The 16,886-nt window shown below is 46.7% G+C and overlaps 1 protein-coding gene across 2 annotated transcripts in view; it reads right to left on the bottom strand.

Moving 5' to 3' along the window:
• The window catches only part of tab1 (TGF-beta activated kinase 1/MAP3K7 binding protein 1), a 44,118-nt gene extending 28,132 nt beyond the window's left edge, over nt 1–15,986 (bottom strand). For both annotated transcript variants that reach the window (XR_013818273.1, XM_079840336.1), the window contains exons 1-3: nt 15,931–15,986; nt 1,573–1,703; nt 1,345–1,495 (exon numbers count right to left, since the gene is read on the bottom strand). Coding sequence is in view for 1 of the 2 variants with exons in the window: in XM_079840336.1 (XP_079696462.1) it covers nt 1,345–1,495; nt 1,573–1,703; nt 15,931–15,963 (315 nt within the window). In the remaining variant the exon portion in view is untranslated. The remainder of the gene's footprint in view (nt 1–1,344; nt 1,496–1,572; nt 1,704–15,930) is intronic.
• Nucleotides 15,987–16,886: the final 900 nt, after the last annotated feature.

Raw genomic sequence — 16,886 nt, 5'->3', positions numbered from 1 at the left:
ATTACTTTTTTTACTTCAAAAGTTTTGTTACGTTTATGCTTGAAAATAATTCTTACTGTCCTTAATTGGTCTTGTTATTTAGCTTTTTAGGATTATTTTAAGCAGAAAGTATATGTATTCTGCACATGTTGGTTGCAAGTGTAATTGTTTGGGGTTAGGGTTAAGGTTTTTATATTGAAGTTATAGTTCAGATGTGTGGTAATCACTGCATTGTGACTGCAGATCTTTTGGGGACAAAACAATCCCGTACCTTGTTGAGGCTCTGTTATAAAGCACATACAATATTACTTTAAATTAAAAACGAATAGTTAGTATGTTACTACCTTGAAAGCGACAACGAGGTTTCTTTTGATATTTGACGATAATGGCGCTCTGTCTGCTCTCGACTCGGTACGTTCTTCATGAAGTTGAAGCGGGCGGAGCGTGCGCTACCAAGTAGAGTCAGCGTAGCAGCTGTATGTTGGTTGGGCGCTTTTTTTCCAATATATCTGCGGGTTGTTTGGAACGAGCTGTAAAACGGGGACATTTCCGGGGACAACTCCAGTCGGGGACAGAACATTAAAAACCCTCACCCTATCACCCTATTGTTGATCCAAGTGATTGACAGGTGATGCCAGGCGGCATATGACAGGTTGGGTCAAACCATCCTGGTATGGGGGAGACTCTGGGTTTTTAGGATAATGAAATCGAATAGCCTACTGAATATAAAATTAATTTTATGAACTTATACTTATATTTTTCTGAAATATTTATTAAAGAATTATTTTTAAAGTATTTTTGCATGGATGCTTCTTTTTAAATATATGTAGGCAATAATTAAAAATCTCACGTACCCCCTGGAATGCCTTCACGTACCCCCAGGGGTACGCGTACCCCCATTTGAGAACCACTGCTTTAAACTACTACATTCTCGACTGAACTACATTTCGTGACACAATAACAGTAGTATTTTTCAATTGCGCGGCCGCACACTGAAAAGCCCAAAAGGACGCGCGTTAATTTCTCTTCAAGCGCTTTGCTTTATACGCGTGTCCATCTCGCTTTGGACGCGCGAATGCATTCAAAGTTAAAGCGTCAAACTAGACGTGAATTTGACGCTCTATTCACGTTTGGTGTGAACGCAGCATTAGTGTTAGTGTTTTGCGTATCTATGGCAACAACTTTTATATCGTGAATCCAGGATCGCTGTCGTGAAACACTTAAATGTTCCCCTCACCTAAGAGAACCGTTTAAGAGATGATATGCAACACCCTTAAGTTATTCTCTTAGGTAAGGGGAAATCGCCCCTTAAGTTCATACTTGAGGGAAAAACTGAAGGTGCTTTATGCACCCGGGCTCTGGTACCTGTGAGAGGATCCTGCGCACGTCTGCATCCGTGTGTCCGGCGCTCAGCTGACCCAGCAGGAGCTCCGCCGTCAGGCACTGAGACACGAAGCTGGACACGCGGCTGCCGTCGTAGCCGTTAAACACCCCGTAGAGGAAGCAGCACTCCGTGCTGAGGAGGAAACAGGACGTGACATCAGATCACACTGAGCCTGTGCAGGCGTCCGCAGCGGCTGAGAGCGACTCTACCTGAAGCGGAAGTGTCCGTCCTCGTTCGGGTGGCTCTGGGTCCCCTTCCCATCAGGGCCATATGTGCAGTTTGGGGCCGAGCCGAGGCCGCACAGCTGACAGAGAGGAAGATCATCCGTCCAGCTCTGATGCTGAAATCACAGCACCATCATCAGACACACACACCTGACCATCATCAGACACACACATCTGACCATCATCAGACACACACATCTGACCATCATCAGACACTCACCTGACCATCATCAGACACACACCTGACCATCATCAGACACTCACCTGACCATCATCAGACACACACCTGACCATCATCAGACACTCACCTGACCATCATCAGACACACACCTGACCATCATCAGACACACACCTGACCATCATCAGACACACACCTGACCATCATCAGACACTCACCTGACCATCATCAGACACACACCTGACCATCATCAGACACTCACCTGACCATCATCAGACACACACCTGACCATCATCAGACACACACCTGACCATCATCAGACACACACCTGACCATCATCAGACACACACCTGACCATCATCAGACACTCACCTGACCATCATCAGACACACACCTGACCATCATCAGACACTCACCTGACCATCATCAGACACACACCTGACCATCATCAGACACACACCTGACCATCATCAGTCACACACCTGACCATCATCAGACACACACCTGACCATCATCAGACACACACCTGACCATCATCAGACACTCACCTGACCATCATCAGACACACACCTGACCATCATCAGACACTCACCTGACCATCATCAGACACACACCTGACCATCATCAGACACACACCTGACCATCATCAGACACACACCTGACCATCATCAGACACTCACCTGACCATCATCAGACACACACCTGACCATCATCAGACACACACCTGACCATCATCAGTCACACACCTGACCATCATCAGTCACACACCTGACCATCATCAGACACACACCTGACCATCATCAGACACACACCTGACCATCATCAGACACACACATCTGACCATCATCAGACACACACCTGACCATCATCAGACACACACCTGACCATCGTCAGACACACCTGACCATCATCAGACACACACCTGACCATCATCAGACACACACATCTGACCATCATCAGACACACACCTGACCATCATCAGACACACACCTGACCATCGTCAGACACACACCTGACCATCGTCAGACACACACCTGACCATCGTCAGACACACCTGACCATCATCAGACACACACCTGACCATCATCAGACACTCACCTGACCATCATCAGACACACACCTGACCATCATCAGTCACACACCTGACCATCATCAGTCACACACCTGACCATCATCAGACACACACCTGACCATCATCAGACACACACCTGACCATCATCAGACACACACCTGACCATCATCAGACACACACCTGAACATCATCAGACACACACCTGACCATCATCAGACACACACCTGACCATCATCAGACACACACCTGACCATCATCAGACACACACCTGACCATCATCAGACACACACCTGACCATCATCAGACACACACCTGACCATCATCAGTCACACACCTGACCATCATCAGTCACACACCTGACCATCATCAGACACACACCTGACCATCATCAGACACACACCTGACCATCATCAGACACACACCTGACCATCATCAGACAGACACACACCTGACCATCATCAGACAGACACACACCTGACCATCATCAGACAGACACACACCTGACCATCATCAGACACACACCTGACCATCATCAGACACACACCTGACCATCATCAGACACACACCTGACCATCATCAGACACACACCTGACCATCATCAGACACACACCTGACCATCATCAGACACACACCTGACCATCATCAGACACACACCTGACCATCATCAGACACACACCTGACCATCATCAGTCACACACCTGACATCATCAGCACACACACCTGACCATCATCAGACACACACCTGACCATCATCAGACACACACCTGACCATCATCAGACACACACCTGACCATCATCAGACACACACCTGACCATCGTCAGACACACACCTGACCATCATCAGTCACACACCTGACCATCATCAGACACACACCTGACCATCATCAGACACACACCTGACCATCGTCAGACACACACCTGACCATCGTCAGACACACACCTGACCATCGTCAGTCACACACCTGACCATCGTCAGACACACACCTGACCATCAGTCAGTCACACACCTGACATCATCAGACACACACCTGACCATCATCAGACACACACCTGACCATCGTCAGACACACACCTGACCATCGTCAGTCACACACCTGACCATCGTCAGTCACACACCTGACCATCGTCAGACACACACCTGACCATCATCAGTCACACACCTGACCATCATCAGACACACACCTGACCATCATCAGTCACACACCTGACCATCATCAGACACACACCTGACCATCGTCAGTCACACACCTGACCATCGTCAGTCACACACCTGACCATCGTCAGACACACACCTGACCATCGTCAGTCACACACCTGACCATCGTCAGTCACACACCTGACCATCGTCAGTCACACACCTGACCATCGTCAGACACACACCTGACCATCGTCAGTCACACACCTGACCATCGTCAGTCACACACCTGACCATCGTCAGACACACACCTGACCATCATCAGACACACACCTGACCATCGTCAGTCACACACCTGACCATCGTCAGTCACACACCTGACCATCGTCAGACACACACCTGACCATCATCAGTCACACACCTGACCATCATCAGACACACACCTGACCATCGTCAGTCACACACCTGACCATCGTCAGTCACACACCTGACCATCGTCAGTCACACACCTGACCATCGTCAGTCACACACCTGACCATCGTCAGTCACACACCTGACCATCATCAGACACACACCTGACCATCATCAGACACACACCTGACCATCATCAGACACACACCTGACCATCATCAGACACACACCTGACCATCATCAGTCACACACCTGACCATCATCAGACACACACCTGACCATCATCAGACACACACCTGACCATCATCAGACACACACCTGACCATCATCAGACACACACCTGACCATCATCAGACACACACCTGACCATCATCAGACACACACCTGACCATCATCAGACACACACCTGACCATCATCAGTCACACACCTGACCATCATCAGACACACACCTGACCATCATCAGTCACACACCTGACCATCATCAGACACACCTGACCATCATCAGACACACACCTGACCATCATCAGACACACACCTGACCATCATCAGACACACACCTGACCATCATCAGACACACACCTGACCATCATCAGACACACACCTGACCATCATCAGACACACACCTGACCATCATCAGACACACACCTGACCATCATCAGTCACACACCTGACCATCATCAGACACACACCTGACCATCATCAGACACACACCTGACCATCATCAGTCACACACCTGACCATCATCAGACACACACCTGACCATCATCAGACACACACCTGACCATCATCAGACACACACCTGACCATCATCAGTCACACACCTGACCATCATCAGACACACACCTGACCATCATCAGTCACACACCTGACCATCATCAGTCACACACCTGACCATCGTCAGACACACACCTGACCATCGTCAGACACACACCTGACCATCGTCAGTCACACACCTGACCATCGTCAGACACACACCTGACCATCGTCAGTCACACACCTGACCATCATCAGTCACACACCTGACCATCATCAGACACACACCTGACCATCATCAGACACACACCTGACCATCGTCAGTCACACACCTGACCATCGTCAGACACACACCTGACCATCGTCAGACACACACCTGACCATCATCAGACACACACCTGACCATCATCAGACACACACCTGACCATCATCAGTCACACACCTGACCATCATCAGACACACACCTGACCATCATCAGACACACACACCTGACCATCATCAGACACACACCTGACCATCATCAGTCAAACACCTGACCATCATCAGACACACACCTGAACATCATCAGACACACACCTGACCATCATCAGACACACACCTGACCATCATCAGACACACACCTGACCATCATCAGACACACACCTGACCATCGTCAGTCACACACCTGACCATCGTCAGACACACACCTGACCATCATCAGACACACACCTGACCATCATCAGACACACACCTGACCATCATCAGACACACACCTGACCATCATCAGTCACACACCTGACCATCATCAGACACACACCTGACCATCATCAGACACACACACCTGACCATCATCAGACACACACCTGACCATCATCAGTCAAACACCTGACCATCATCAGACACACACCTGAACATCATCAGACACACACCTGACCATCATCAGACACACACCTGACCATCATCAGACACACACCTGACCATCATCAGACACACACCTGACCATCATCAGACACACACCTGACCATCATCAGACAATCATCAGACACACACCTGACCATCATCAGACACACACCTGACCATCATCAGACACACACCTGACCATCATCAGACACACACCTGACCATCATCAGACAATCATCAGACACACACCTGACCATCATCGTCAGACACACAACTGACCATCATCAGTCACACACCTGACCATCATCAGTCACACACCTGACCATCATCAGTCACACACCTGACCATCATCAGTCACACACCTGACCATCATCAGTCACACACCTGACCATCGTCAGACACACACCTGACCATCGTCAGACACACACCTGACCATCATCAGACACACACCTGACCATCATCAGCACACACACCTGACACACACCTGACCATCATCAGACACACACCTGACCATCGTCAGACACACACCTGACCATCGTCAGACACACACCTGACCATCATCAGACACACACCTGACCATCGTCAGACACACACCTGACCATCATCACACACACACCTGACCATCATCAGACACACACCTGATCATCATCAGACACACACCTGACCATCATCAGACACACACCTGACCATCATCAGACACACACCTGACCATCATCAGACAATCATCAGACACACACCTGACCATCATCGTCAGACACACAACTGACCATCATCAGTCACACACCTGACCATCATCAGTCACACACCTGACCATCATCAGTCACACACCTGACCATCATCAGTCACACACCTGACCATCATCAGTCACACACCTGACCATCGTCAGACACACACCTGACCATCGTCAGACACACACCTGACCATCATCAGACACACACCTGACCATCATCAGACACACACCTGACCATCATCAGACACACACCTGACCATCATCAGACACACACCTGACCATCATCAGACACACACCTGACCATCATCAGACACACACCTGACCATCATCAGACACACACCTGACCATCATCAGACAATCATCAGACACACACCTGACCATCATCGTCAGACACACAACTGACCATCATCAGTCACACACCTGACCATCATCAGTCACACACCTGACCATCATCAGTCACACACCTGACCATCATCAGTCACACACCTGACCATCATCAGTCACACACCTGACCATCGTCAGACACACACCTGACCATCGTCAGACACACACCCCTGACCATCATCAGACACACACCTGACCATCATCAGCACACACACCTGACACACACCTGACCATCATCAGACACACACCTGACCATCGTCAGACACACACCTGACCATCGTCAGACACACACCTGACCATCATCAGACACACACCTGACCATCGTCAGACACACACCTGACCATCATCAGACACACACCTGACCATCGTCAGACACACACCTGACCATCATCAGACACACACCTGACCATCGTCAGACACACACCTGACCATCATCAGACACACACCTGACCATCGTCAGACACACACCTGACCATCGTCAGACACACACCTGACCATCATCAGACACACACCTGACCATCGTCAGACACACACCTGACCATCGTCAGACACACACCTGACCATCATCAGACACACACCTGACCATCATCAGACACACACCTGACCATCGTCAGACACACACCTGACCATCATCAGACACACACCTGACCATCATCAGCACACACACCTGACACACACCTGACCATCATCAGTCACACACCTGACCATCATCAGTCACACACCTGACCATCGTCAGACACACACCTGACCATCGTCAGACACACACCTGACCATCATCAGACACACACCTGACCATCATCAGACACACACACCTGACCATCATCAGACACACACCTGACCATCATCAGACACACACCTGACACACACCTGACCATCATCAGACACACACCTGACCATCATCAGACACACACCTGACACACACCTGACCATCATCAGTCACACACCTGACCATCATCAGTCACACACCTGACCATCGTCAGACACACACCTGACCATCATCAGACACACACCTGACCATCATCAGTCACACACCTGACCATCATCAGTCACACACCTGACCATCGTCAGACACACACCTGACCATCGTCAGACACACACCTGACCATCGTCAGACACACACCTGACCATCATCAGCACACACACCTGACACACACCTGACCATCATCAGTCACACACCTGACCATCATCAGTCACACACCTGACCATCGTCAGACACACACCTGACCATCATCAGACACACACCTGACCATCATCAGTCACACACCTGACCATCATCAGTCACACACCTGACCATCGTCAGACACACACCTGACCATCGTCAGACACACACCTGACCATCGTCAGACACACACCTGACCATCATCAGACACACACCTGACCATCATCAGACACACACCTGACCATCATCAGCACACACACCTGACACACACCTGACCATCATCAGTCACACACCTGACCATCATCAGTCACACACCTGACCATCGTCAGACACACACCTGACCATCGTCAGACACACACCTGACCATCATCAGACACACACCTGACCATCATCAGACACACACCTGACCATCATCAGACACACACATCTGACCATCATCAGACACACACACCTGACCATCATCAGACACACACCTGACCATCATCAGACACACACCTGACCATCATCAGCACACACACCTGACCATCATCAGTCACACACCTGACCATCATCAGTCACACACCTGACCATCGTCAGACACACACCTGACCATCATCAGACACACACCTGACCATCATCAGACACACACCTGACCATCATCAGACACACACATCTGACCATCATCAGACACACACACCTGACCATCATCAGACACACACCTGACCATCATCAGACACACACCTGACCATCATCAGACACACACCTGACCATCCATCATCAGACACACACCTGACCATCATCAGACACACACCTGACCATCATCAGACACACACCTGACCATCATCAGACACACACCTGACCATCATCAGACACACACCTGACCATCATCAGTCACACACCTGACCATCATCAGTCACACACCTGACCATCCTCAGACACACACACCTGACACACACCTGACCATCATCAGACACTCACCTGACCATCATCAGACACACACCTGACCATCATCAGACACACACCTGACCATCATCAGTCACACACCTGACCATCATCAGTCACACACCTGACCATCCTCAGTCACACACCTGACCATCATCAGACACACACCTGACCATCATCAGACACACACCTGACCATCATCAGACACACACCTGACCATCATCAGACACACACCTGACCATCATCAGACACACACCTGACCATCCATCATCAGACACACACCTGACCATCCATCATCAGACACACACCTGACCATCATCATCAGACACACACCTGACCATCATCAGACACACACCTGACCATCATCAGACACACACCTGACCATCATCAGACACACACCTGACCATCATCAGTCACACACCTGACCATCATCAGACACACACCTGACCATCATCAGACACACACCTGACCATCATCAGTCACACACCTGACCATCATCAGTCACACACCTGACCATCCTCAGTCACACACCTGACCATCATCAGACACACACCTGACCATCATCAGACACACACCTGACCATCATCAGACACACACCTGACCATCGTCAGACACACACCTGACCATCATCAGACACACACCTGACCATCATCAGACACACACCTGACCATCGTCAGACACACACCTGACCATCGTCAGACACACACCTGACCATCGTCAGACACACCTGACCATCGTCAGACACACACCTGACCATCATCAGACACACACCTGACCATCATCAGACACACACCTGACCATCATCAGACACACACCTGACCATCGTCAGACACACACCTGACCATCATCAGACACACACCTGACCATCATCAGACACACACCTGACCATCATCAGACACACACCTGACCATCATCAGACACACACCTGACCATCATCAGTCACACACCTGACCATCATCAGACACACACCTGACCATCATCAGACACACACCTGACCATCATCAGACACACACCTGACCATCATCAGACACACACACACCTGACCATCATCAGACACACACCTGACCATCATCAGACACACACACACCTGACCATCATCAGACACACACCTGACCATCATCAGACACACACCTGACCATCGTCAGACACACACCTGACCATCGTCAGACACACCTGACCATCATCAGACACACACCTGACCATCATCAGACACACACCTGACCATCATCAGACACACACCTGACCATCATCAGACACACACATCTGACCATCATCAGACACACACCTGACCATCATCAGACACACACCTGACCATCGTCAGACACACACCTGACCATCGTCAGACACACACCTGACCATCGTCAGACACACACCTGACCATCGTCAGACACACACCTGACCATCATCAGACACACACCTGACCATCATCAGACACACACCTGACCATCATCAGACACACACCTGACCATCATCAGACACACACCTGACCATCATCAGACACACACCTGACCATCATCAGACACACACCTGACCATCATCAGACACACACCTGACCATCATCAGACACACACCTGACCATCATCAGACACACACACCTGACCATCATCAGACACACACCTGACCATCATCAGACACACACACACCTGACCATCATCAGACACACACACCTGACCATCATCAGACACACACCTGACCATCATCAGACACACACACACCTGACCATCATCAGACACACACCTGACCATCATCAGACACACACCTGACCATCATCAGACACACACCTGACCATCATCAGACACACACACACCTGACCATCATCAGACACACACCTGACCATCATCAGACACACACCTGACCATCATCAGACACACACACACCTGACCATCATCAGACACACACCTGACCATCATCAGACACACACACCTGACCATCATCAGACACACACCTGACCATCATCAGACACACACCTGACCATCATCAGACACACACACACCTGACCATCATCAGACACACACCTGACCATCATCAGACACACACCTGACCATCATCAGACACACACACACCTGACCATCATCAGACACACACCTGACCATCATCAGACACACACCTGACCATCATCAGACACACACACACCTGACCATCATCAGACACACACCTGACCATCATCAGACACACACCTGACCATCATCAGACACACACCTGACCATCATCAGACACACACACACCTGACCATCATCAGACACACACCTGACCATCATCAGACACACACCTGACCATCATCAGACACACACCTGACCATCATCAGACACACACCTGACCATCATCAGACACACACACACCTGACCATCATCAGACACACACACACCTGACCATCGTCAGACACACACCTGACCATCATCAGACACACACCTGACCATCATCAGACACACACCTGACCATCATCAGACACACACACACCTGACCATCATCAGACACACACCTGACCATCGTCAGACACACACCTGACCATCGTCAGACACACACCTGACCATCGTCAGACACACACCTGACCATCGTCAGACACACACCTGACCATCATCAGACACACACCTGACCATCATCAGACACACACCTGACCATCATCAGACACACACCTGACCATCGTCAGACACACACCTGACCATCGTCAGACACACCTGACCATCGTCAGACACACACCTGACCATCGTCAGACACACACCTGACCATCGTCAGACACACACCTGACCATCGTCAGACACACACCTGACCATCGTCAGACACACACCTGACCATCGTCAGACACACACCTGACCATCGTCAGACACACACCTGACCATCATCAGACACACACCTGACCATCATCAGACACACACCTGACCATCATCAGACACACACACCTGACCATCATCAGACACACACCTGACCATCATCAGACACACACCTGACCATCATCAGACACACACCTGACCATCATCAGACACACACCTGACCATCATCAGACACACACACACCTGACCATCATCAGACACACACCTGACCATCATCAGACACACACACACCTGACCATCATCAGACACACACACACCTGACCATCATCAGACACACACCTGACCATCATCAGACACACACACACCTGACCATCATCAGACACACACCTGACCATCATCAGACACACACCTGACCATCATCAGACACACACCTGACCATCATCAGACACACACACACCTGACCATCATCAGACACACACACACCTGACCATCATCAGACACACACCTGACCATCATCAGACACACACCTGACCATCATCAGACACACACACACCTGACCATCATCAGACACACACCTGACCATCATCAGACACACACACACCTGACCATCATCAGACACACACCTGACCATCATCAGACACACACCTGACCATCATCAGACACACACACACCTGACCATCATCAGACACACACCTGACCATCATCAGACACACACCTGACCATCATCAGACACACACACACCTGACCATCATCAGACACACACCTGACCATCATCAGACACACACCTGACCATCATCAGACACACACACACCTGACCATCATCAGACACACACCTGACCATCATCAGACACACACCTGACCATCATCAGACACACACCTGACCATCATCAGACACACACACACCTGACCATCATCAGACACACACCTGACCATCATCAGACACACACCTGACCATCATCAGACACACACCTGACCATCATCAGACACACACCTGACCATCATCAGACACACACCTGACCATCATCAGACACACACACACCTGACCATCATCAGACACACACCTGACCATCATCAGACACACACACACCTGACCATCATCAGACACACACCTGACCATCATCAGACACACACACACCTGACCATCATCAGACACACACCTGACCATCATCAGACACACACCTGACCATCATCAGACACACACCTGACCATCATCAGACACACACCTGACCATCATCAGACACACACCTGACCATCATCAGACACACACACACCTGACCATCGTCAGACACACACCTGACCATCATCAGACACACACCTGACCATCATCAGACACACACCTGACCATCATCAGACACACACCTGACCATCATCAGACACACACCTGACCATCATCAGACACACACCTGACACACACCTGACCATCATCAGACACACACCTGACCATCATCAGACACACACCTGACCATCATCAGACACACACCTGACACACACCTGACCATCGTCAGACACACACCTGACCATCATCAGACACACACCTGACCATCATCAGACACACACCTGACCATCATCAGACACACACACACCTGACCATCATCAGACACACACCTGACCATCATCAGACACACACCTGACCATCATCAGACACACACCTGACCATCATCAGTCACACACCTGACCATCATCAGACACACACCTGACCATCATCAGACACACACCTGACCATCATCAGACACACACCTGACCATCATCAGACACACACCTGACCATCATCAGTCACACACCTGACCATCATCAGACACACACCTGACCATCATCAGACACACACCTGACCATCATCAGACACACACCTGACCATCATCAGACACACACCTGACCATCATCAGTCACACACCTGACCATCATCAGTCACACACCTGACCATCATCAGACACACACCTGACCATCATCAGTCACACACCTGACCATCCTCAGACACACACCTGACCATCATCAGATCAAACGACTCATAATTTATATTGTCAAAATTTAGATTTTTCATCTCAAACAACTGTCCCAATTTTGATGTCATAACGACTATTGTCAATTTCAACTGACATTTTATTATTAGATTTTTTGATCTCATAAATGACTGTTGGTTGAAATTAACTTAAAGTCAAATGATGACATACTGTCATAATTTCGACTTTTCATCTCAAACGACTCACGATTTTATAATTTCGACATTTTGTCAATTTTAACTTCATCTCATAAATATAATGTGTCATAACGTCGACTTTTGTCAATTTTAACTGACATAATTTTGACTTTTCATTTAGTTATAAATTTATAAAAAAGTTGTAAATTTCAACAGTAAAAATTGCACATTTGCAGACTTTTCATCTCAAAAAACTGTCATTTTGAATTTTCATAATTTTTCTTTGTCATTTCATCTAATAAATATAACTTGTCATAATGTCGACATTTATGTCAATTTCAACTGCCATAATATCGATTTTTCATCTCAAACAACTATTTTGGGGGGCTATTTTGTTATCTCAATATTTATAGAGCCAATGACGATATTTTCCAGCTTTCCGTGTGTTCAACATTAAACAGCATATAAATCAAAACTGCCTAATGTTATTGAATGAAATGTCGCCCCGGGAAATCATGGAAATCCCTAAATGCTTTAATAAAACAAACACAAAACCACTTTAAACTACAGTACTTATTGTTTAATCATGCCCTTACACACTACACAGGTTTTTAATTCACAACAGGAATAAGCGCAGTGTTCAAACTAAAGAAAACAGTAAACTACTGTAACTTCAGCTACTTTCTCCAACTACTCTAGCCTGCAAAAGTCCATATGTGAAAACCTCTGGTTATCCTTGTATTACATTACACTGTAATATAGCTAATAATAGCCTATATAACAAATATAAAATCAGAAAGATTTATCACATTTAGACTACTTAATCCTACTGTTATTTCCCCAGTTGTAACCTGGTTTCATTGCTGTGATATCTGAGAGGATTGGATTTATTAGGACTGCTTAACTAAATCAAATGTAAAAAATAATAATAATAATTGCATCACAATAAGTGTATTGTGATTGTCACTAACATTTTAGTAACAACTGAATTTGTTTAGGTTTAGTGACAACATGTTAGTGTTTACATGGTACAATTTCTGGTAAGCTACGCTTTTTTGTTATTCAATTAAATTAAATTATTGTGATTTGATTTAATATCGACTCATTTGGATAAATATTAGGCACACAAGATGTACCTAATCTCAAGAAAAAACTAAATTGGGCGAGCCCCCCCCCCCCAAAACAATGGAAGGGGAAACACTGATTTCAATTTCATAATTTTGAATTTTGATGTCATAAATATGTTTCAGAAAGTCATAATTTAAACTTTTTACGTCAATTTCTAATTTTGATCTCAAATGACTAGCATGTCAGTTTTCTGAGAATGTCTGAAAATGAAGTTTATGAATAAAACTAGAAAAACATTTGCCAGTTGAGTCAGAAAAATAAACTCAATTCAAAAGGAAATCAAGATTATTGTTCTGACTCCACCGACAGATATTAGTTCATGTTTTAAACACAAAGTGCTTCTCCAGGAAATGTGTCTTGATTTAAGAATGGTTAGACATTTGAGCTGGAAAACAAGACCGAAACACTTTCCCTCATGATCAGAAACCGTCTCGTTTCGTTTGTTAACACTGGTGTGTGTGTTCAGCGAGTGTGTGTAATAAAGCAATACTTCACTGAACACAGACACAAAGTAAACATCGTAATTAATGTAAAGACAGAGATGTGCTGCAGTAACATACTGAATACACACTAAAACTCGAGATTCATCACTCATGACTCTTTTAATAATGTGTGTGGTAAACCTATGGTATATTCAGCAGTAAATGAGTAATAATGAGTGTGTATGGTTAGAGAAAAGGACTTTCTTACGCTTTGCATCAGACTCCTGCGCTGCGCCGCCATCTTGAGCGGAAGTGTGCGACGGCAGATCTGCAGCTCATCTGCGCGCATGCGCGACTCAGCGTCACACCAGCGCCATGACTTTGAGATCAGCGCGCTTCAGATGGAGCATCATTTCCGCCACATACATCATGCTAGGCAAATCATAAGAAGTCGAAATTATGACATAGGCCTAAGTTATAATTATGACAGTCGAAATGATCACACAACAAATTTAAATGATCGCATACTAAGTCATAATTTTTAACTTTTTATCATAGTTCTAAAATAAAAACTCAAAGGCATGCCAAGAAGTCATAATATCGAAGTCGAAATTAGGCAATAATGTCAAAATTATGACTTTCTGTCATAATTATGACTTTTTGTGTCATAATTTTGACTTTTTAAGTCATAATGTTTTAACTTTTATCATAGTTCTAATATAAAAACTCAAAATGCCAAAAAAGTCATAATTATTCAATTCAAAATTAGACAATTTTAACTTTTTATTTCATAATTAGGACTTTTTAAGTCATAATGTTTTATTTTGATCATAGTTCTAAAATAAAAACTCAAAGGAACGCCAAAAAAGTCATAATTATTCAATTAAAAAATTAGGCGATATTAGGCGAGAAATTAGGCGAAATTAGGCGATAATGTCAAAATTATGTCTTTCTATGTCATAATTATGACTTTTTGTGTCATAATTTGGATTTTTAAGTCATAATATAATTTTTTTTAACATAGTTCTAATATAAAAACAAAAGAATGCAAAAAAAGTCATAATTATTAAATTCAAAACGAGGTGATAAAGTCCAAATTATGACTTTTTATGACTATGAACTTTTTGTCATAATTTGAGCGTTTTATTTCATAATTAGACTTTTTAAGTCATCATTTTTAACTTTTTGTCATAGATCTAAAATAAAAGAATGCCAAAAACACAA

This window comes from Gobio gobio (assembly GCF_949357685.1).
Source record: "Gobio gobio genome assembly, chromosome: 17".
In the NCBI taxonomy this organism is placed as follows: Eukaryota; Metazoa; Chordata; class Actinopteri; order Cypriniformes; family Gobionidae; genus Gobio; species Gobio gobio.
Note: the sequence above shows the minus strand (reverse complement) of the source record. Positions and strands in the feature narration are given on the sequence as shown.